Below are 22,398 nucleotides of genomic sequence, written 5' to 3' on the forward strand. Positions count from 1 at the left end.
ATACAATTACATTTTCAAGAGCACCAAATCAGCATATAAAATGATTTCTAGAGGATCATATCACACTGAAATTTGGACAAATGCTGAAGACCTTGTTTTTAGGAATGGTGCAAAAACAAGACCTCATTTATACACACAAACTAACCAGGTTCATTGAAGGATTTGATGAGCTCCTCCATTGCCAGCATCCAGGACACAGCAAGGTGACAGTTTTGCAGGAAGATCCAGATGCCAATCTTCAGAGCTTCCTTAATCATCCTCTCCGCTATAGGCCCCTGGCCCTGACCTAGAGATATAGATTTCACCCTGCAATACATGCAAATAATGTTAGTAATGTTAATTAATGTATTTACGAACATGAACAAACTATAAGTAACACATTTACTACTGGATTTTTTTCATCTTTGTTAATGTTAGTTAGCAAGTAAGTTAAATAGCATTAGTTCATGTTAACTCACAGTGCATTATAAACTATGATTAAAAATGCTTTACAAGATTATTTATACATAGTTAAAGTTAGTAAATACATTAAAATTAACTAATGAACTATTAATCTAAAGTGTTACCAGAACTTTACTATTGCAGATACACCAATGTCTCAAAGTGAATGTTCTGAATGCTGTTTATGCGCCCAGGCACCTGGTGTTCTAACAGTCTGCTGTGCCTTGTGTTATTGACGAAGCACACTGTGCACCTGAAGTTGAAAAGAGTCAACTCTGCAGAAAAAGCACCTGACCTCATCAAAGTCCCTTTCAAGAAAAGTCTGTTCACTTGGTGGCCATATTTGCAATGCCCCAGGGCAGTTCATTCAAGACCTAAATTCCAAGATGTAAATGAATAGAGAAATAGTAAAATCTCTCTCGCAATTAAATTACATATTTAAAATCCGCAACAAAATCTGTGATCTGGCCTATTACTTTTGTTGCTTAAAGACTAATTACATTAAAAACATGTAATAGCCGCTTTCATCTTTTACAGTGACACCGTCAGCGTGTTCTAAACATGAACGTGCTCTTTCCGGCAATTTTCCTTCTGAATTCACGCAGAGTAGCATTCTGGAAAATTACCAGTAATGTTCCGACTCCTCTTTCCGGAAAATTGCCAGAACGAATTTACCAGTATATATGCTCCAGCTACTGCACATGCACAAAGATTAACTTGACACCAATCTTTTTTATAGGTATTCAATTGCTGTTTCAATGATAATCAGAGGATGTGGTTATAAACACTAGAAGAACAGAGAAAAAATACTGAGGAAAGAGTGTAGGGTGACACTTGAAAGACATAATATGCGATGGGATGTGCTGTGATGTTTTTTCTCTCAAAATCAACACATAGTTACGGCCAAGTGACAGGGCTTGCCATAACAAACTATCAAATCTGTACAGACCTGCCACAGGCAAGTGTGGCTATAAACACTGACAATTGGTTATTTTGCCCAAAAGGCCGGACTTCCTTTGCTGTGGTGGCCATACTGAGCATTGCAATTTACCCTATTCAGAATAATGCGAGTAAACCATCTTCGTATATCTACAGTCTTTGATGTCATGCACTCCAGCACCAAGACCATTAATATAGGAGTTGTCTAGTAACATAAAAAGCACAGCACACTGTTCTTTAGTAAAGTCAAAAAAAGTGAGCTGTGACTTGGGGGGTTTTAGAATTGAAAAGTGCATTCAGTGTGATCGGCCCCTTAAATAGCATTTAAATCACCCTTCATTTGTTCCAAACCTGTCTGAATTCACTTTTTGTTGAAGTCAAAAAATAAAAACAGAAACTGATAGTAACTGAAATGCATAGTAGTAAAAGAAAATATAAACTGTACAATAAGTCAGTGGCTACTTGGGGTGCAACAATAAAAGCTTCTCATGGTTCGGTTGGTTTTTCTGTTTTAGGGTCACAGTTTTGGTACGGTTAGGTGTATGTTCAGTAGAAATAAAACTGAATAATATAAATGAATATATCGCTGCAATCTGTATATAACCTTCATGTACACATTAAATAAATGTTAACCATTATTGAGCTAATTAGCTATTCATTCCTGAGCAGTGCGTATTGAACTGTAGAGGATGTACCGAACAATTCAATATTACATTGAGTATTGTGGCATGCCTAGTGGCTACCGGTTAAACATTCTTCAAAATATCTTCTTTTGTGTTTCTTTTATGAGAACTAATGAACTCAAACAGTATTGAAAAAAGTGAAGAGTGAGTAAATGATGACAGACTTTTTATTTTTGGGTGACCTATCCTTTTGATGACTTGAGAGATAAAAAAAAGGAGATCAATAAATCTATAAATAATTATTTGCATATCAGTCTAAGGGTTCTCTTGTTATTTCAATGAGTCCATGGCCAAAATAAGCTACAAAGTAGACCATGTTGATATTTAAAGTATGGCTATCCAAATCTAGTACAAGTCCTTGACAGTAGGTGAACCTTTCTAAAATGTGTTTTTTGTGGAATATGACTAATAAATCAACTGCTCTCATAGTTGGCAAGCAGGAGCGACCGATAGTGGCATCCAGTCTCGGGTTTACAATTTATAGCAAGACTGAAAGTATTGGGAGGACAGGAAATTGGCAGCAGTGTGAGCTAGAAACAGTGTCTTGAATTTAATTCTATCGTATTCTGGCAGCCGGTAAAATGATCTGAGGAGAGGCGTGACGTGAAAACATTACAGAGAGTTAAAAAGCATTTGAGAGAGAAAATTTAGGACCCGCTCTAGGAATATAGCAGATGTACAGCAGATGCTGGTTGGCAAACAAAAATGTAATTTAATAAATTTAAGCCATCAAATCTGCAAAATCTAGATGAGGAGCCGGGTAAATTAGTGGTCAAGTAAGGCCACTGCTTTCATAATGCATTCCCTAAAGAAGTGTATGTCACCCAGGATGACACTGAATGGTGATGCACATCAGGAGGCAATGACCTCTAAATGAGACAGAGAAAGATTTGCCGAAGGATGTCATGGCTGAGAGGAAGAGGAACTCGTCACAATTAAAGCTGAGGTGATCGCATTTGATATGTCGACAAGGCACACGCGCACACAGAGAAGGAAATGATGTGTACTACTAAATGTCATCAGCAAAGAAGTGAAAAAGAATTGCAAATGAAGAAGAATAGGGGTACAAGCATAGATCCCTGCGGTACCCCCATTTTTAGCACAATGGGAAGAATATAAGCCTTTCTTGCAAGAATCCAGGCCAACTCAGAAACTCTCTTCATACTTCTGATTAGTTTTTTATAAAGAGATCTGTTTGTTAGGCATTTGACATGAATCACAGATTCAATATTGATTTGATGTACTCTGCAGACATTAATGTACAACACTCTTAGTATCTATTCTTGTATGTATTTAGATGTGCTATTTAAACTAGAATTGTGTGAGTGAACGGTGTATTAATGTCACAGTACCGATCCTGGTATCCTCTCTCATTGGCAAACCGCTGGAATGCTCCCATTGGATCTGAGCCTGTGCTTAGAATGAAGACCAGGGGAATGGAAGGAGACATGTCTGCATACAGGGTTGCAAGATCCACTGGGGGATTCTCCACAAATTGTTGCCCCAAGCCAGTGATAACAAACTCAGTCACTGCGAACACAACCTGGAAACACACAAAGTCATGGACTTGAAACACAATTCAGTGATATCACGTACACTACCGGTCAAGAGTTTGTGGTCAGTAGGATTTTTAAATGTTTTAAAATAAGTTTCTCCTGCTCACCAAGGCTGCATTTATTTCATTAAAAATACAGCACAAATTGTAAAATGTTATTGCACTATAAAACAACTGTTCAAATCTAGTTTATAATTTAATTTAATCAATTGTTCCAGTGATTTTAAAGATGAATTTTCAGCTTTATTACTCCAGCATCACATGGTCATTTAGAAATCACTCTAATATTAATTATTATTATTATTAATATTATTATTATTAATATTATTAATGGTAATAGTAATAAAAGCAATAATGACAGGAGTAATAATTTCATTAGAAACTACATACAATAAGAAAGCAGTTATTTACATTTTTTATGAATACTTAATTTATAATTTTCTTTAAAAAAAAACACGAACAAAAAACTGGTCCCAAACTTTTGGACCAGTAGTTGATCATGCATAACTGAAGCAGACTTAAACACACACAGGCACAGTAACATAATACATGGAAACAATTGCAGCTTCTTAATATCAAAGGAAATGGATGCATTGTGGTATTTTGCACACTTATGCTTGTACTTATGAATACAGTGAAGTTGCAATCATTCATTTTCATTCATAAGTCAATCATTCATTTTCTTTTCGGCTTAGTCCCTTTATTAATCAGGGGTCACCAAAGTGGAACAAATCGCCAATTTATCCAGCATATGTTTTATGCAGTGGATGCCCTTGCAGCCACAAACCAACACTGGAAAACACCCATACACTCTAGCATTCACACACATACACTACGGCCAATTTAGCTTATTCAATTCATCTATACTGAATGTCTTTGGACTGCGGGGGAAACTGGAGCATCTGGATTAAACCCAAACGAACACGGGGAGAACAAACAAACTCCACACAGAAATGCCAACTGACCCAGATGGGGCTAAAACCAGAGACCTTCTTGCTGTGAGGCGATCATGCTACCCACTGCACCACTGTGACGCCCAAAAATTAGGTAATTTGTATTTATTTATTTATTTATTTATTTTTGTTTTATAATACTTAAAACTTACTTTTAGAATACTATTCTTAAAAAATATTGTCAGATATTGGGAAAAAATATCAGCAAAAATATGTTGTGAATTTGCAATTCTGAGAAAGTCCATCTGAATTGTGACATTTTTAATTAAAAACGGTCATACATAAACTTAACAGAGAAATAAAGACAAAATAGAGAGATATAAGGTTAAAATTACTTACTGTATAGTGTTAGTTAGATATTGCTTTTATTAATTAATTTTCAACCCCTTTTAAGAAATGTATTATTTAAAAAATAAAAAATAATCTCTGAAAGTCTGAATTAAGTTGGATATTTTGACAGACAGCTTTAAACTGGAATAAACTCTAAATTGTGAGAAACAATGTCAGAACAATGAGTTATAATCCAACTACCAACTACCACATTTTGTTGTCTAAAAGTTGCATTGCAACTTAATGCCAATTACTTCTTATTTGAGTATTAGTAGTCTGTCTGCTTAAATATCTGATGATACTGTTCCTTCAACATACATTTAACTGACTATAAGAAACTTTGCATGCACATGTCAATTTACACTAACCCTAACCCCAACCGAACAGTCTACTTATAATCTAATGAGAATTAGTTGGCATGTAGATGCAATATAACTTAAGTTCTACAAAAGGCGTTAAAGGGGCCATCAAAATAAAGTGATACCACTTTTTTTTAATTCAGTTTCATAATAACTACATTTTTTACACTGTTACTAATGAAGTGTTCTTATTCTAGTGTTGTATACCTTCTCCTCCATAAAACTCTTGATGAGGATGAGTTTCTGAAATGCCCCGAGCCGCTGGTTCCAATGCCCTCTGACTTGTGGCTGTTTCTCAGAGGGTATCTCTTCTGAGAAAGGAGAAAGGTCAGTCACATACCCATCCCAATGCTCCGGGTTTACTGTTACCTCCAGCTGCCCTGCAGAAAGGAGGACAGAAGAAATATTGTAATTTCCATTAAGTGATTCATGCTTTGTAAGAAACTGTGCAAGTATTAACCAGTGGTTTTTTAATGAAACAGGAAGAACCTACCGAGTTTGACAGAGATGGGTGTGGATATTATCTCTTTTTTAATTCCATTAAAGCATGGAAGTCGATCTTCCAGATTGCAACAAGTCTCCCAGGTAAAATCAGACAGCCATGGCACCTCTGGCTTCTCTGGCAGTTCCTGCAGTGAAGGATTGTGTTATTAACATAAAATCTGTGAGTGTGTGTCTGTGCATATGACTGAGAATAATGTTTCATCATACTGATACATGTCAAAAATCATCAAACAGCATGAATTAAAGTTCGGGACTTTGATCAAACAAGTCATTATTGATTTGAGAGGCAATATGCTAACAAACACTGGATTAGACTGACACAAAGCCATCTGAAGTAAATTAGTTAGTGACACTGATGGACAGTATATATACAGTTGAAGTCAGAATTATTAGCCCTCCTTTGATGTTTTTTTTCTTTTTTTTCTTTTTCACCAATGAATTTTAACAGAACCAGGAAATGTTCACAGCTTTTAATAAAAAAAAAAAATCATTTTAAACACCTACGCTGGTTATCGGATGGTTATCGGATGACTTCTGGATGCTTTTGGCTCACGTTTTGCCATGTCTTGTGAACTCTTGTTTACACTGTTTTTGGACACTTTTTGCTTTATTATTTTTGATCACCTGTCAATAAAAACACTTGCATCTTGGATTATTATTTTTTTAATTGAGCGTGATACTGTTAACTTAACAAAAACAAACTTTTGTCACCAGTTGTAAAACAGGGCCCTTGGTCGTTAATAGAGCATTCAGGACTGGTTGTTTATTGTCCAAAGTCAAAATAACCACTCTCAAGAAAAAAATAAAAATAAAACTGTCCAGATAAATCTGATTTGTTGGTTTAGACATAACAACCCATCGACACAGGTTGCTTTGGTAATAACATGAGCATACCAATGTATGCACACAGCCATATCACCCTGCACCCCAAGACCAGCTACTCACTGAAGCTAAGCAGAGTTGAGCCTGGTCAGTACCTTGATGGGAGACCACAGAGGAAAACTAGGTTGCTGATGAAAGTGGTGTTAGTGAGGCCAGCAGGAGGCGCTCAATCTGCAGTCTGTGTGAGTCCTAATGCCCCAGTATAGTGAAGGGGACACTATACTGTCAGTGGGAGCTGTCTTTCGGATGAGATGTTAAACCAAGGTCCTGACTCTCTGTGGTCATTAAAAATCCCATGGCACTTCTCGAAAAGAGTACTGTAACCCCTATGTCCTGACAAAATTTCCTTGGCCACATGTGTGTTCATTGGCCCTTACTCATCATAGCATTACAATCATCCCCATCCACCGAATAGGCTGTATCACTTTCTCTGCATTCCACCAATAGCTAGTGTGTGGTTAGTACACTGGTGCTGGCCATCCAAGTGGCCATCCAAGTGGATGCTGCACACTGGTGGTTGTGTGGAGAGGCCCCCCGTCATGGTTGTGAAGCGCTTTGGGTGTTTACTGTATAAATACACATTACATTACATTACCTCTATTACATGTATGTGACAATGCTTTTAGAAAGTACTCCTTAGTCAAGACCACTAATAAGCCAGTTGACCACTACTGACTAAACTGCAGCTCTGCTTATTCATTCATAGTCCCTCAGCTGAGCCTTGTTTCTTGCTAGTTTTTTTCTCCATTTCTGTCACCTGATGAATATTGAATTCCTTGCCACTGTCTCTTTTGGCTTCGATAATCACATCATTCAGCAAGTAATATTTATTGAACTAAAAAGAATTATCACTGAACTAGTATGTCTCCAGAACTGCCTGATGATGAACTTGTTTCACATTGATGAAACATCATATCTGACAAATGTTTGTCCATTTATCTATGTATATCGGTTTTATTGATTGCATAAGCATTATAGAAATAAAAATGACTTGGTTGAAGTGGTATATTGTGATGTTTGATACACTAGTAGTGGCCAATTTTGCTGTGTTTTTGTATTGAACCTACAAATCTGAATCAATTATAATCTGTTTTTAATTTTGTCTTTCAAGACATTTGGCATAGCCTGAAATAGCCTTACAATAGTAACCTCATCTCTTCAAAAGGTCACACAATTCATGCATCATCTATGCCCCTAAGTGGTCAGGATTAGATGATGTTACATACGTACATAGGATTAGTATCAACAGAGCAGAGCTTGACTCTGTTTACTGGAAAATATGGAAAAACATACTTTTTCCATGAATGCTAAAACAGCATGGGGACATAAAATGTCTTTTTAATGGGGGGCAAATAGCATTAAAAAGTACCCTGAGGAAACGGAACACATAGAAAATGACTTCAATCTAAAAATCACCATAATTAAATCCCATTCATGACTTCTAGGATAACTGCCTTATATACAGTATAGCCATTCATGACTGCTAAAAGGATAATTGTATTGTATATACAGTACACCCATTGATCCATTGTATAACAGAATAAGAACACACATGCTCATTCAACATACAGAACTCAGCCAGTTCCTCACATACACATATATTAGATTTATACTAACCATGGGGACTTTCCATATGGAGTTCTGTTGTTTCCATACTGACAAAATATATCTATAAAACACTATCAGAAAACTTAAATTGATAGCATTTTTACACTTCAAAAATCAGTTTTACTATACTATACTTTCCTATACTTTCCTATTCTATACTATACTATAATATACTATACTATACTATACTATACTATACTATACTATACTATACTATACTATACTATACTATACTATACTATACTATACAGAACAATATAGTGGGGATGTTTAGTCCACAATGTGTAGTAGCATAAACAAGTACACACACACACACGCACACAGTGGTGTTCTGTCTATACCATCACATACTGCATGCCCTTTCCACATCTCTGACCTTCTCCATGCCTCCAGCCCCTCGCAGAAAGTATAGCCATTCCTGCTGAGAGACCTCTCCACTCTGCATCATGATCTCCACGCACAGCATGAAGCTGTAGATGGCCTTGTGCTGCTCAAAAAGTCCACGGGATACGTTCGTGTAGGAACTCAGAAGAGTCTGATCCAACAGGATCTGCAATCTCAGGCTCAGATCTTTGTGCTTCTCTGCTGATTCAATAGTATTGTTGAATAACTGCAAGGAAATTTATAAGGAAAGAGTGAAATGACAGAAGCATAACTCAAATGTCACTTTGGATAACTGTTCAAAATTTAGGAACCACCATTTTTTTAAAGGAAATTAATACTTTTATTCAGCATACAAAATAAAATTACATAACATTTCTACTTTCTAGTGATTAAATTATCCTGACAAAGATGTTTCCACAAAGTTATTAATGTTTTATTTTAAGAAATAAGAAATCAGAATAGACTACATTGTCAAAAAATACTGGTTGCCTCAAAGTTTTAAGCTGAATCAAATTAACCTTATGAATCATTTAAACTTAAAACGACTTTCAAGAGTTCCCACTTAGCTGATTATTTTGCAGGGCGAGGGAAGTTTGAGCTCAAGTAGGTCTCGAGAACTCTCCTCTTATTTAGAGCTGATGACATTTTATAAATTGCTATAGAGAGGTATACTGCTGGTTAAGAGTTCAACTATAGTGTTAATTTAGATTGATCAATTCACTTATGACGCATGTTTTTGGACTGTGGGAGGAAACCGGAGAACCCAGGAGAAACCCACGTGAGCACATGTCAACTCCACACAGAAACAACAATTGGCCAGTAAAGGATTTGAACAAGTGACGTTCTAGCAGTGAGGCAACAGTGCTTTCGACTGGGCCACTGTGCCGCCCTATAAAGAAAAAAGGTGGAGAAGTGTCGGGGGGGAGTGGATCCTTCAAGGCGAAAATAACTAAAGTAAGAAACTCTGGTTATTTATCATGAGTTGGGAATCATCTGATTGGTGAATCGTGCGTTAGTTAATGCGGGACCAGCCATGATCAATCATAAGCACATGCTCCTCTCGAAACTAGTTTATAAATAAACTTCACTAAACAGCCTGTGCAACTTAGAAAATTAGGTTAGAACATGATTAACTTAGTTGAATAAGTTACAATTAAATAAAAACATATGTTAAATTATCATATGATATTTACAGTGTACGTTTTGTATAGACTATCTACTAGAGCTTAAAAAAATTCTAATAATGGTTTTAAATAACTTTCTAAGAACATTAATATAACATGGGACAAATGTTATAAAATAACCCAAAAAATAACATTAAGACAACATCTAAGAATTGATTGTTTAGAATATTTAGAAATCATTCCACAATGTCTTTATTGCTGAAAACGTTCTTAAAATATTTCTATAATGTGAATGGAATGCTCTGGTAATGTTTACCGTTGTAAGACGATTAATATAATAACATTATACTAAAACTCTATGAAAACTTTTTAAATAATGTTATTATGCTGGGTCAGTTGGCATTTCTGTGTGGAGTTTGCAAGTTCTCCCTGCGTTCGCGTGGGTTTCCTCCGAGTGCTCTGGTTTCCCCCACAGTCCAAAGACATGCTGTACAGGTGAATTGGGAAGGCTAAATTGTCCATAGTGAGTGAGTGTGAGTGATTGTGTATGGATGTTTCCCACAGATGGATTGCGGCTGGAAGGGCATCCGCTGCATAAAATAATTATTAATAAAGTCGAAAAGAAAATGAATGAATGAATGTAGTGTCAGATTTTCTAGAGAGTGTGTGGCCAAAATGTAAAATATAATATATTTGAAAACATATCAAAACAGAAAACAGTCATCTTAAATCATAAGCTCACAACATTACTGTTTAAATGCAGCCTTGATGTGTAAAAAAAATACTAAACCAAAACATTTAAACCTTATTATACTATGTAAAAAGCATTTAGCTGGGTTATATTTGGATAAATTACAATCAGAAAACAAGTATTATACAATGACTGTTCTACACTAAAATTACCTGTTTAAAGTACTTTAGAGAGAACTGATACATGGGGTCAATCTCAGACAGGCTGGCAATGACAAAGTACATAATGGAGCCACGCGTAGCAACAGGGCGATACTTCTCTCTGGCTCTGTTGATCATCTCCTCTGTCGTCTCCGCCTCCACCAGCCGAGACTTAATGGCCTGAGATGTCACCTGCATCGGAGAAAAGAGGACAAATTAGAAAATCTGTTTTGTGTCAAATATTTGCGTTATATTCCAAACAGAGACAAATGTAATGACTAGACAGCTTGATGTGTCTGTAAAGAGCTCTTAAAATGCAGAAGAAGCTGTAAAGCTGTCCACACTGACAGCAGTATCTGTGTCACAGAGATACATGAGACTGTAGCAAAAGTGTCAGACAGAGACAGATCTGTTTTTGGTCTTCAAGACAGATATTTCGTTCATTGCCGGGCCAACCTTTCGTTCATCCGTCTTTCTATCTGTACCTCCCATTCAGCCCTTCATTACTCTCTGTGGGTGGCAGAAGAGTGGCAGACAGTGACGTGCAATCTGTGCCTCTGATCTTCCCGCTCGCTCACATTTGGCACAAACATAGTATGTCAGGGGAATTCTCTAAAAATGAATTGTGCTCAGCGAAAGTGATGTTTACTTGCCTGCCTCGCTTAAGAAATGCAGATCACAAATGCTGAAAAACAACATGTGAATGTGGAACCACTGTACAGTAGTATAATTTTAAAGAAGTCCATTTATGTACCATCTATCTATTAATTTTACAAACATTATTCAAAAATATGGTAAAATGCTCCTGTTGGGTCACTTGTGATAGTGACATTAAAAATGAAAACTGACATTTGTTTTTCCTTTTCCAAATCCTAAAACAAATCCTCAGAAGAAAGGCTATGGATTAAACTTTGTTTCATCTTTCACTTTCAAGTGAGCATGTATTTACTATCAAATGAGCCTTTCGTTAACTGTGACATTTGCATTGACACTGAAGTAAATCTCTTTATTGTGTGAAACATTCATTAGCATAGTGGAAAATAACCTTTTAATGAAATGTATTAGATAAACAGTGGCAACCAAATTAGCCTAGACACTTAGATGAATAAATGTCAAACCATTACCAAGTGATTTCAGTAGACAAATGATGCAAGTCCTGTTCTCAGGGCAGATTTTTAGTTTGTTACATTTGCAATACATTTTGTTACAAGTCATGGTAACACTTAAATGATCCATTTGAGTATTAGTAGACTGTCTGCTTTATATCTCTGGATGCTGCTGCTAAACAGACATTTAACTGACTATAAGAAACTTTGCAAGTACATGTCAAGTTACATTAACACTAACCCCAACCCCATACCCTAACCCCAAAATAACTTATAGTCTAGTGAGAATTAATTGGCATGTAGATCCAATGTAACTTAAATTCAACCGAAGTCAATATTAGTAAATTATTAGTAAAAGGATTGGGGATATTGATTTTATTTATGTATTTGTATTTTTTTTTAAATACACTTTTTTTACCCCTTTTTCAAGATTTAATACAAGTCTTCTGTGTCTCCAGAATGTGTCTGTAAAGTGTCAGCTCAAAACACCCATCAGACTATTTATGATACCTTTATAAATCTGGGGAATTTGAGCTGTTAGGACATTGTAGCCGTTTTTGTTGCCTGTGCCTTTAATGCAAATGAGCTGGTTCTCCCCAACCACCGTTCCCACGTGCCTGTCAGAGCAGTAGCCTTCACATAGATAAACAGCACAGTGACAGACAAGAATGAAGCAGATTTCTCTCACTACAGTAAGACCTTTCCCAACTGTTATTTGATGTATTTGTTGTGGAGTTAATTCAAGCCTTTCTGCAACAATGAGTCACACACAATGTTGTTAAAAAGCACGTGCGCGCACACACACACACACACACACACACACACACACACACACACACACACACACACACACACACAAATACACTGCTATACACATAGCTTTGCACTGTTTTTGGACAACAAAAGTGACAGGATACATGTTAATATACACTGCTGTGTCAGCGCCAGTGGTCTACTAGTTAGTGCTTCGACATATGCACTCCGGTGCTCATGGCGACCCGAGTTCAATTCCGCCTTGTGGTCCTATGCTGATCCTTCCCCTCTCTCTGCTCACCATGCTTTCCTGTCCATTCTCTCTACTGTCCTATCTAATAAAAGTGAAAACCCCGAAAAAATAATTATAAAAAAATATACTTGTATAGATATCCGTTATGTTAATGTACAAAATAAACCTGTCCACAAACCTAAATTGAAGCACCTTTTTGATAATTGTACTGACACTATGTGTCTGTAGTGATGAATTACGTGGCAATTTTACTGTCTTTATTACAAACATGCGCATACAAGTTTTAAACTTGTAAAACTCATTCTTGAGGTGCAGATGATCACAGAGAGCTGAACAGATCTTTTAATCCCAGTTGCTTTGCACACGTCCTGTCTTCTGGATAAGATCATACGCGTTACTACAGAGACATGTTAATACGTGTCTGTCAATCAATTCAATGGGTGGGGAAACCGCACTCCTACGTCACGTTGCGGTGGGCCTTAAAATGGGAGGGATTTAAATCCTAATTTAACGTCTGGAAATTAAAAAAAAAAGAAACTTTTTGTGTTTCTATCATTTCAATATGACAGACTATCCCTACAGTACACACAGTTCTGTCCAAACAGCTTAAAAAAGATTTTCATTTCATCATAGATCAAATTTATTCTTTGGACAATGTTACATTAATTTGATAAAAATATGCATTAAAGACTTTTATGTTATTCTTTGGATGTGTATTTATACAACAAAGAATCCTGCAAAAAATAATAATCATGATAACGTTTCACTATAATGTTTCCTGTGCCATAAATTAGCATCCAAAAAATGATTTCTTAAGCATCGTGTGACACTGAAGACTGAACACACTCATTTTTAAATTCTGGCACTGACCTTTGACTCTTGTAATGTCTGTACAAGCTCCTCATTGTCCAGGATGTTTCCCTCAGAAGTGAAGAGCAGTTTGAGGATTCGGTCTTCAATGGCTTTCAGTTGGTTCCGGTCTGCATTGATGCGTACTATCAGCTGGCATCTCTGTTCTTCCAAGTCAGGACGCTCCAAACGGACTACATCACTAGGCACAGACATAAAGTAGATAAATGAATAAATGGCACATAAATAATACGAAATAAAAACCACATCGTGAGAAAATAATTGGTTAGTTAACGTTAAACAACAGCTTATGTCAAGAAATCCATTTGCATCTGATCCATGCTAAATAAAAGTCAACCTTGATTCGAAGAGCTACAATGTGATAAATAGTAAAAGTATATACGTCTGGATGTTCTAAGCATGTGTCAGTAGTTCAAAAATTAGATGAACACTGAACAGTGGAGAAAATATAAGACTATAATCCAGTACAGCAAGGTGTTGATCTCCATGGATCATTATATAGAAAGTAAAGTCTCAAAAATCTATATTTTGAAGAAAAATAAAAAAATATCAGCTTCTATCCTCCTAGTGAATCTTTTGGACCTTTTGAAGGATGTTTTTTATTTTATTTTTAATAGAGGATTGATTTTGCGATTTAGTTTTTTACAGAGTGGTTTGTTCATATATAATCTGTCTGACATTATACATTTCAATAATAACAGTGCAAAAACATACTTATATATTATATATACGTATAGTTGAAGTCAGAATTATTAACACCCCTTTGAATTTTTTTTTTTTTTTTAAATATTTCCCAAATGATGTTTAACAGAGCAAGGAAATTTTCACAGTATGTCTGATAATATTTTTTCTTCTGGAGAAATTCTTATTTGTTTTATTTCGGCTAGAATAAAAGCAGTTTTACATTTCTTAAACACCATTTTAGGATCAAAACTATTAGCCCCTTTAAGCTATATATATTTTTCGACAGTCTACAGGACAAACAATCATTATACAATAACTTGCCTAATTACCCTAACCTGCCTAGTTAACCTTATTAACCTAGTTAAGCCTTTAAATGTTACTTTAAGCTGTATAGAAGTGTCTTGAAAAATATCTAGTAAAATACTATTTACTGTCATCATCGCAAAGATAAATTAAATCTGTTATTAGAAATGAGTTATTAAAACTATTATATTTAGAAATGTGTTGAAAAAATCTTCTCTCCGTTAAACAAAAACTGGGGGAAAAAATTAACAAGGAGGGGGAGTGAATAATTCAGGGGGGCTAATAATTATGACTTCAACTGTATCTGAAAACATTTTCTTATTAACAGAATGATAAAAAAATATCCCCTCAGTGAAAACCTGATTTACTGGTTAAAAACATAGCAACAGAATGAAACTGTCTGGTGTTCACGTCTAATTTCTGAACAGAGCTACCTAAAGTAAAAATGAATAAATAAACGTTTTTAGAAAGCTTTTTGGGTTCATGTTGATTTAGAAATTACCTTAGGATTTGATCTTCCAGTCCAGATTTAGTAACAGTGAAGTTGATGATGGTCACTTTGATGCACACCTGGCATAGAAAATAAGTCACAAAATGATTAAAGATACTTTAACGAGATCATATTTTCCTCAGCTTGGAAATTAATGGATTAAAACAGCACAAACTTAACATTTAAACAATGATTGGCATCATGTGCTAAATGTGTGCCCTTAAGAGCTGCTGCTGCTGTCCCTTTCCTCTCTAAAAATCCTCTAGAGGCACACTTTGATTGTCTTTGTGTTTTGTATTTGCTGTCTGTCTTTGAGAATGTTTCTTTAGTCCAGACTGGTCTGTCAGCACAGCTCATCTCCCTTAGTTAAGCTGAAATGACAGGTCTGTCCAGTCTCTAATGCTAAAGCTTACAATGGCACATCCCCGTTTGACAGGCAACCATATCTGGTGGTGTGCTCTCTGCCTGCTGCAAGTGCTGTTGCCCGTGGCCCTGTCTGTTATGATTGTTAGGGCATTGTCTCTTGGCAGGTGGGCACTGATCCGCAACAACCCCAGAATTTTGCAGCGAGAGTTGATATGGCATGGAGCCAGTGAGAGATTGGTGCACAAGGTGGTGGCACAACAGATTTGTGAAGGGCTGGTGCCAGCCGTGTCCACTTTGCCGCAGTGCCAAATCCAGTTGACCTTATACAGGTGTCAGCCCCCATCCCAGAGAGCCCTATCTAAAATTCCCCCTGCCATTTGCACAATAGTCTGAGAACCTAAATTAAACAATGAGCTGCTAATGAAACACAGACAGTAATTAGATACAACAAAACACTGCAGGGGTTAGACATTTGCATGGAGGAATATATTGTCATGGTGACACTGATTATTAGATAGCAAATACAATAAATATTTAAGGGAGTATTTATACTTAGCCACTACATGTTTTTATGAACAAATAACTAAAATAAAGTAATTAAATGTCTGAACTGCAAAAATAACTAAAATAAAATATATCAACTGTGAAAGTTCTGTAAATCGTCTCACGTTTATTGCATCTTAAACATACAGACACACAATAATTATTTGTTTTAATTTTATATAACTTTAGTGTTTTTAAACATAAGCAGTAGTGATTTTAAAACCTTGTTTAGAAGCAACATATTAAGTTTAATTTCAATGGGGTTATATACAAATGTTATACTTGGCTGCTTAAACATGATTCGTTCAGCAATTTCAAAGGTGATGCTTCTATTAGCTATGATAAACGTGTCTGGCCAAGTCTAGTTACATGCTGCATCAGTAACTAATAACACATCTTATTTTAAATACATGCTCTTGTGCAATATTTCCTGCTTGTGTGTATATGAGAATGGCCTGGGCACAATCTTGGATCCAGTCTTATATATCGTGGAAACTGAAACCACTTCCTCATCCGTCAAAAAGTTGACAACGAGACAACATTTGAGGCTGAGGAGGGTTTGCTATTGTTTGATCATTTGTTTTCGCAGCACAGCAGAGGTGGAGCACTGTGTGTTTGAGAATCCAGTATCAATTTTCAACCGTATCAGTTCCTTTGAATAATCTAAACATGTGACTGACCATTTAGGGTCCTTGTCGCATTGTTTGTTTCTATAGGGTATATGCCCAGCTAGTGTGTTTCCCATACTGATAAACCTCCGGTGACCTGTTATGGTGAGTTTTTTTTTTCATTTTATACGGATGCTTTTACAGGATCAATGTTGTAATGCAATTCAAATACAATCAGTGAAACAGACTTTGGCATTCATTTAGTTGCTTAAGCGTAAAACGAGACAAAAAGTCGTTTGCTCGCACGCGCCTGTCAGAATCGGCAGGCTAGCGCAGAAGCTCCATTGAATGTATTGGGGTAAAATAAATGCTCATATTATAAAGACATGGCGGGGAAAATGTTATTTAATGCAGTGCTTCTTGTACAATCTGAGACTCACTTTATATCTGATATCACTCTGCCAGTGGATATCGCTGATTTTTAAAGAAAACACACCTTAAACGCGCCGATTTTGCATTGGCATACAAATCAACAGAAACGATTAACCCAGGTTACTGGCAAATTAAAAGTCCTATTAGCATGCTTCGGCATCTACCCCATTTGTTATCTCTCTGACCTAATTATATACTGTATGTTGGTATTTCACAATGGGAATGCCTACAGACTATGTGAACAGTGTGTATGGAATTATTTATATTTTTTAAATATATAATATAATATAATATAATATAATATAATATATATAATATAATATAATATAATATAATATAATATAATATAATATAATATAATATAATATAATATAATATAATATAATATAATATAATATAATATAATAAGACACAGGTGGCCCAGGCACACATACAGTAGTCTAGTTCTCTAGAGTTAAAGTCTGCATGAACCAGAAGCTGTGACCATTGTTTTTGCATTGTGACTCAGTTCCTAGAGAAACATTAATATTTAATGAGAAAACAGTGGCTGTAGCATGTTTTTTCTACTGCAAGCTGATGGGATGTAGTAAAGTATGCATTTCATTCAGAAAGATCAGGAAAGGGGTTTAGAGAGAGTTATTACAACCTCTTACAACAGACAACTCCATTTCTGTTTGCTGCCATAACTTATAGTTACTTATAACTTATAGGACGTGATTAAGTATATTAACCCTGGCCAATAGCAGAGAATCTGAGAATTTAACTGAAAACAGGAAGTGACTTTTAATAAATGTCAGTTTTTGACGTCAACATAATTTAAGATGTTGGCTGGTTGGATTTTGGTCACTTTCCAACACAACCTAAAATCAACCATACTGTATATCAATGTTATTTGACATTGTTATTGGTGATCAAAATAACATTGTCCTTAGACGCTGGCTAGACATTGAATTTTGGTCACCTGACATCACGACCTAAATCTAACCTAATATTAATATCTTATGATGTTGTGTGCCTGCTGGGCAATAACTAAATGCACTACAGAATGTTACGTTTACACACATCCACAAATTACATGTAAGCGCGTCAGCTTTTACAGCGTAATACTCACTACTCGCTACTCGTGAGTACTTTTGAAAAGGTCTACTTTTTACTCATACTTTCAGTAATATTTACAACAGATACTTTTACTCTACTGGCACTACATTTTTAAGCAAGTAATGGTACTTTTACTTAAGTATGATTTTTCAGTACTCTTTACACCACTGACAACAAGTGTAAATGGAACAGTTTTAAAATTTTGGATAGAGGATCACACAAAAGAGGGCAGCACAGTGGGTCAGTGGTTAGCACTGTCGCCTCATAACAAGAAGTTTGCTGGTTCGAGCACCAGCTGGACCAATTGCCATTTTTGTGTGAAGTTTGCATGTCCATGTGTTCGCGTTCATCGTGTCCGGGTGCTCCGGTCAAAATACATGCACTATAGGTGAATTGAATAAACTAAATTGACCTTAGTGTATGTGTGTGTATGAGTGTATGGGTGTTTCCCAGTACTAGGCTGCGGCTGGAAGGGCATCCACCGCGTAAAACATATGCTGGAATATTTGGCGGTTAATTCAGCTGTGATGACCCCTTATAAATAAGAGACTAAGCCGAAGGAAAATGAATGAATGAGAATCGCACAAAATCAGAAAAGTAAACAGGCCCTACATTTTAAGTGTATTGAAAAAGTAAATAGTTTTTACATTTAATGTAATTTCATTAAATTTAGTTGAATTTGATGTCATTTATTTCTTGTTATGTATGTCATTTGCTCAGATTCGCTCACAAACCTCAGGAAGATAGTGGGGATTGGCCATTTTGGTGGTCATGTAAAAACGGAAGTTTTTATCATAGTCAATGTCAGAATCTCCCAGTCGGATCAATGTTCTGCCACCTGACACAAACGTTTGCTTCAGAAGAATGGGCTCCAGAGCAGGGTCCAGAGTTTCTTTTAGCTGCACACACAGATAGACAAATAAATATTGCACTTATGACAAATATCATTCAGCATTCAGTTTCATGTTTATGTTAAATCTATTTATGCAACAGCTGCAATGTCTCTTCTTAAAATCAATCTAAAAATAGATGCAAGGGAAATCTATATGCCTCAGTTGTCAGCGGTGAAAGCAAACATGACTGAAACTAGATTCATCAGAAAATCACATCTGGCAAGAGTCAGAACTAATCAACTCACTACAGAATCACTCATTTAAGACTGAATTACACTATTCAAAGCTAATCAAATCAGTTTGGCAGTGTTATTGGTTCCTAACAACTCTTATTCATTATTTAAAATATTTAATTACTTTTCTTCAGCACTGCATTTGTATTTAAATTTGACTGCAAACTGTCAACACTGAAAGACAAAGCAAAGATCACCTCCTCCAGAAGTACAGGCATGCCCAGTCGAATGGCATTCTCAAGTGTTCGGAGGAAGCCTGCATCAGTAAGCTTGATCACCTTTAGACCATTCTTTGTCTCTTTAGACCGTATCCAACGATTTGCCTGGATGCAAAATGATAAAGCTGGGATTTAATGAATGTATTAAGTAATAACTCATTTTATTATGGAATACTTTAGAGTATACATTGTGTTTAATATATTTAAAAGGGAAAGTTTTATTAACACAAATGTATGGCTTTATCAATAGTACATATTATGTTTTTATCTTGTTGCATCTCTAAATTGATGTTTGAATAAACAGAATGATGTGAAAATGGGCAACACGGTGGCACAGGCGGGAGCGATGTCCCCCACAAACCAAAGACATGCGTTATAGGTGAATTGGGTAAGCTAAATTGTCTGAGTGTATGTGTGTGAATGAGTGTGTATGGGTGTTTCCCAGTGATGGGTTGCAGCTGGATGGACATCTGCTGTGTAAAACAAATGCTGGATAAGTTGGTGGGTTATTCTGCTGTGGCGACCCCAGATTAATAAAGGGACTAAATCGAAAAGAAAATGAATGAATGAATCACCATAGGAAGTGTATGCAAGCTGATTTAATTTAATGCTAATGTGTTTTGATTCATTAAATGAAATTATTATATAATTAAAACGCAAATTGAATCATTTATTAGAATCTCATCATTGACTATAATATAAAGACACCTTTAAAACGATAAGACAAAAAAGGATTTTTTTACCATCACCCTGTGTGTGTGTGGGCTTGAATGTGTGTGTGACAGAGATCTTTATCAGATGGAAGAGAAACATCTTTATCAGGTGAAAGCGATGTGACAGTATGTCTGAAAGAGATTCTGCTGAAGTGAAGAAAGGAATGTCCTATAGAAGTGTGTGTGTGGGATGTGCATGTAGAATCTAAAAATCTTGATGCTGTGTTGAGCGTGTACTGTTTGCGTCATAGTATTTTGTGTGTGTGTGCACTTGTGAGACAGGCTGATGTTTGATTGTCGGTTTCAGTCTCTCTGGAAGACAGAAGTCTCCCATGAGAGACAGCCAGATGGAAAGAAAGAAAAACACAAATGACAAGAAAGAGCAGAGAAAAAAGGAGAAAGACAGTCAAATGTGCTGAAAGCGGAGGACGGTAATGAAAGCGGAGAGGCCAGAATGGGAGAAAGATATTTGTATGGTAATGCAAAGAGGCTGGTTGTTTTCCTATCTGGGTTGTGACGGCTGTTCTTCATGCCATTTTGACAACATCTCCAACCAACTGAACAACACTCAGCTTTTAAAGAGGCCCTTGGCCTGACACACTCGTTTATGTCCTGATATCACAGAGGGCATGAAATTCAAAACAGGAACCCAATTGGAAGAGATCCATTGAGGTGTCAAGTAGTATTCTGAAAGCATCTTTCAACAAGTCAGTGTTCATTTAGCTTCACTTGACCCTACAACTTCGGAAAGAAAGGTACAAGAATGTGGTCTTGGTCACTGAGGCAGTACCGACTTCAAAAAGTATACACTTTAGGTATTCATGTGTACATTTTATGTATTTTATAGTTATTTCTGAGAGTGTAAACTTAATGCATTCATGGAATAGTTTGAGAATATGGATACAGCTAAAGACTAAACACTTACATGTGCAGCATGCTATTTAAAATCTACCTTAATAACAACTAGTGTACATGTGTTACACTGCACCTTTGTTTTATGCACACGCAGGTTATTATAACATTGGTATGATTGGTATAATATATAATAATAATAGATATTATTATTAAACAAAGATGAACAGTGAAAACAATTATAATGTCCACAACATGCTAAAATATTTCAATTTTAGAAAATATTGTCCTTTTGAACTTTCAATTCTAGAATTGGGGGAGATTCATAAGACTACTAGACTACAACTACTAGAAGAGCATATTAGAATGCTTTCTGAAGAATGTCTGCTCAAAATTCAGTTTTGGTCAACACAGGATTAAATTAAATATGTTAATCCAGAAAGCTATTATTTGAAATTGTAATAAAAATTTATTGCTGTTTAAAAAAACTTTTTAATTTTTAATTTAACAGTAACATTTGGAAAAATACAAAATTAAGAGACAAAGAAAAGAAAATAGAATAAGAAAAAATGAATTAAAGAAATTTTCATGTAATCAATCTGTTTTTTTCCAATATGGGAACACCTCGTAACAAAACTGCAAATGTTAAATACTATCAAGCACATTGCTTGACGTACCGTATGATGTGCACTTGGTAGTATTTTTACTTATAATGAAATTTAATACTAGTCTGTTACATTCACTAGCATGGATCTTATTTGGACCCTATTCACAAGACTGATAATGGGCTCTATTTTAACGATCTAAGTCTATAGTGCAAAGTCTATAGCGCATGGTGCAAATGCATTAATGATCCGAATCCACTTTTGCTATTTTAAGGATGAAAAAATACACTCTGCGTCCTGGCCCATGGTCTAACAGATTTGTGCTTACTCTCTTAATGAGATATGGTGTTTTTGAGCATAAAGTGCATTAAACCAATCTTAAATTTTAAAACCAATTTTAAGAGTCAGTTGCGCTACGCCATGGAGAATTTGCTATTTACATGTCGGATTTTGTATGTGGAAAAACTGAACACTTCACTAGCAAGAAAACAGTTAGACAGACCATCTGCAGTGCGAGGATAAAGAATGAGCCTCCTCCATTCGGCCTCTTTACTTTCTCTTTATTTTACTTTTACTCTACTCCTTTACTTTTGAGGATAAGGAAACGTACGTACTCCACTTAAGACATCTATTAGAATGCATATTTAATTTAGTTTGTTAAGCAAGAAGATTTGTTTAAAAACTATTTCTAAATTCAGTTCTAATTTCCAGTAAAGAATAAATGA

At 35.8% G+C, this 22,398-nt stretch overlaps 1 protein-coding gene across 1 annotated transcript in view; it reads right to left on the minus strand.

Moving 5' to 3' along the window:
- dnah6 (dynein, axonemal, heavy chain 6) overlaps positions 1-22,398 on the minus strand; it is a 165,279-nt gene that overhangs the window by 23,614 nt on the left and 119,267 nt on the right. The window contains exons 57-66 of the mRNA XM_056460119.1: positions 19,483-19,608; positions 18,894-19,058; positions 15,125-15,192; positions 13,636-13,816; positions 10,666-10,845; positions 8,631-8,864; positions 5,754-5,889; positions 5,468-5,640; positions 3,416-3,606; positions 146-306 (exon numbers count right to left, since the gene is read on the minus strand). Of these exons, the coding sequence (XP_056316094.1) occupies positions 146-306; positions 3,416-3,606; positions 5,468-5,640; positions 5,754-5,889; positions 8,631-8,864; positions 10,666-10,845; positions 13,636-13,816; positions 15,125-15,192; positions 18,894-19,058; positions 19,483-19,608 (1,615 nt within the window). The remainder of the gene's footprint in view (positions 1-145; positions 307-3,415; positions 3,607-5,467; positions 5,641-5,753; positions 5,890-8,630; positions 8,865-10,665; positions 10,846-13,635; positions 13,817-15,124; positions 15,193-18,893; positions 19,059-19,482; positions 19,609-22,398) is intronic.

This window comes from Danio aesculapii, chromosome 1 (assembly GCF_903798145.1).
Source record: "Danio aesculapii chromosome 1, fDanAes4.1, whole genome shotgun sequence".
Lineage (NCBI taxonomy): Eukaryota > Metazoa > Chordata > Actinopteri > Cypriniformes > Danionidae > Danio > Danio aesculapii.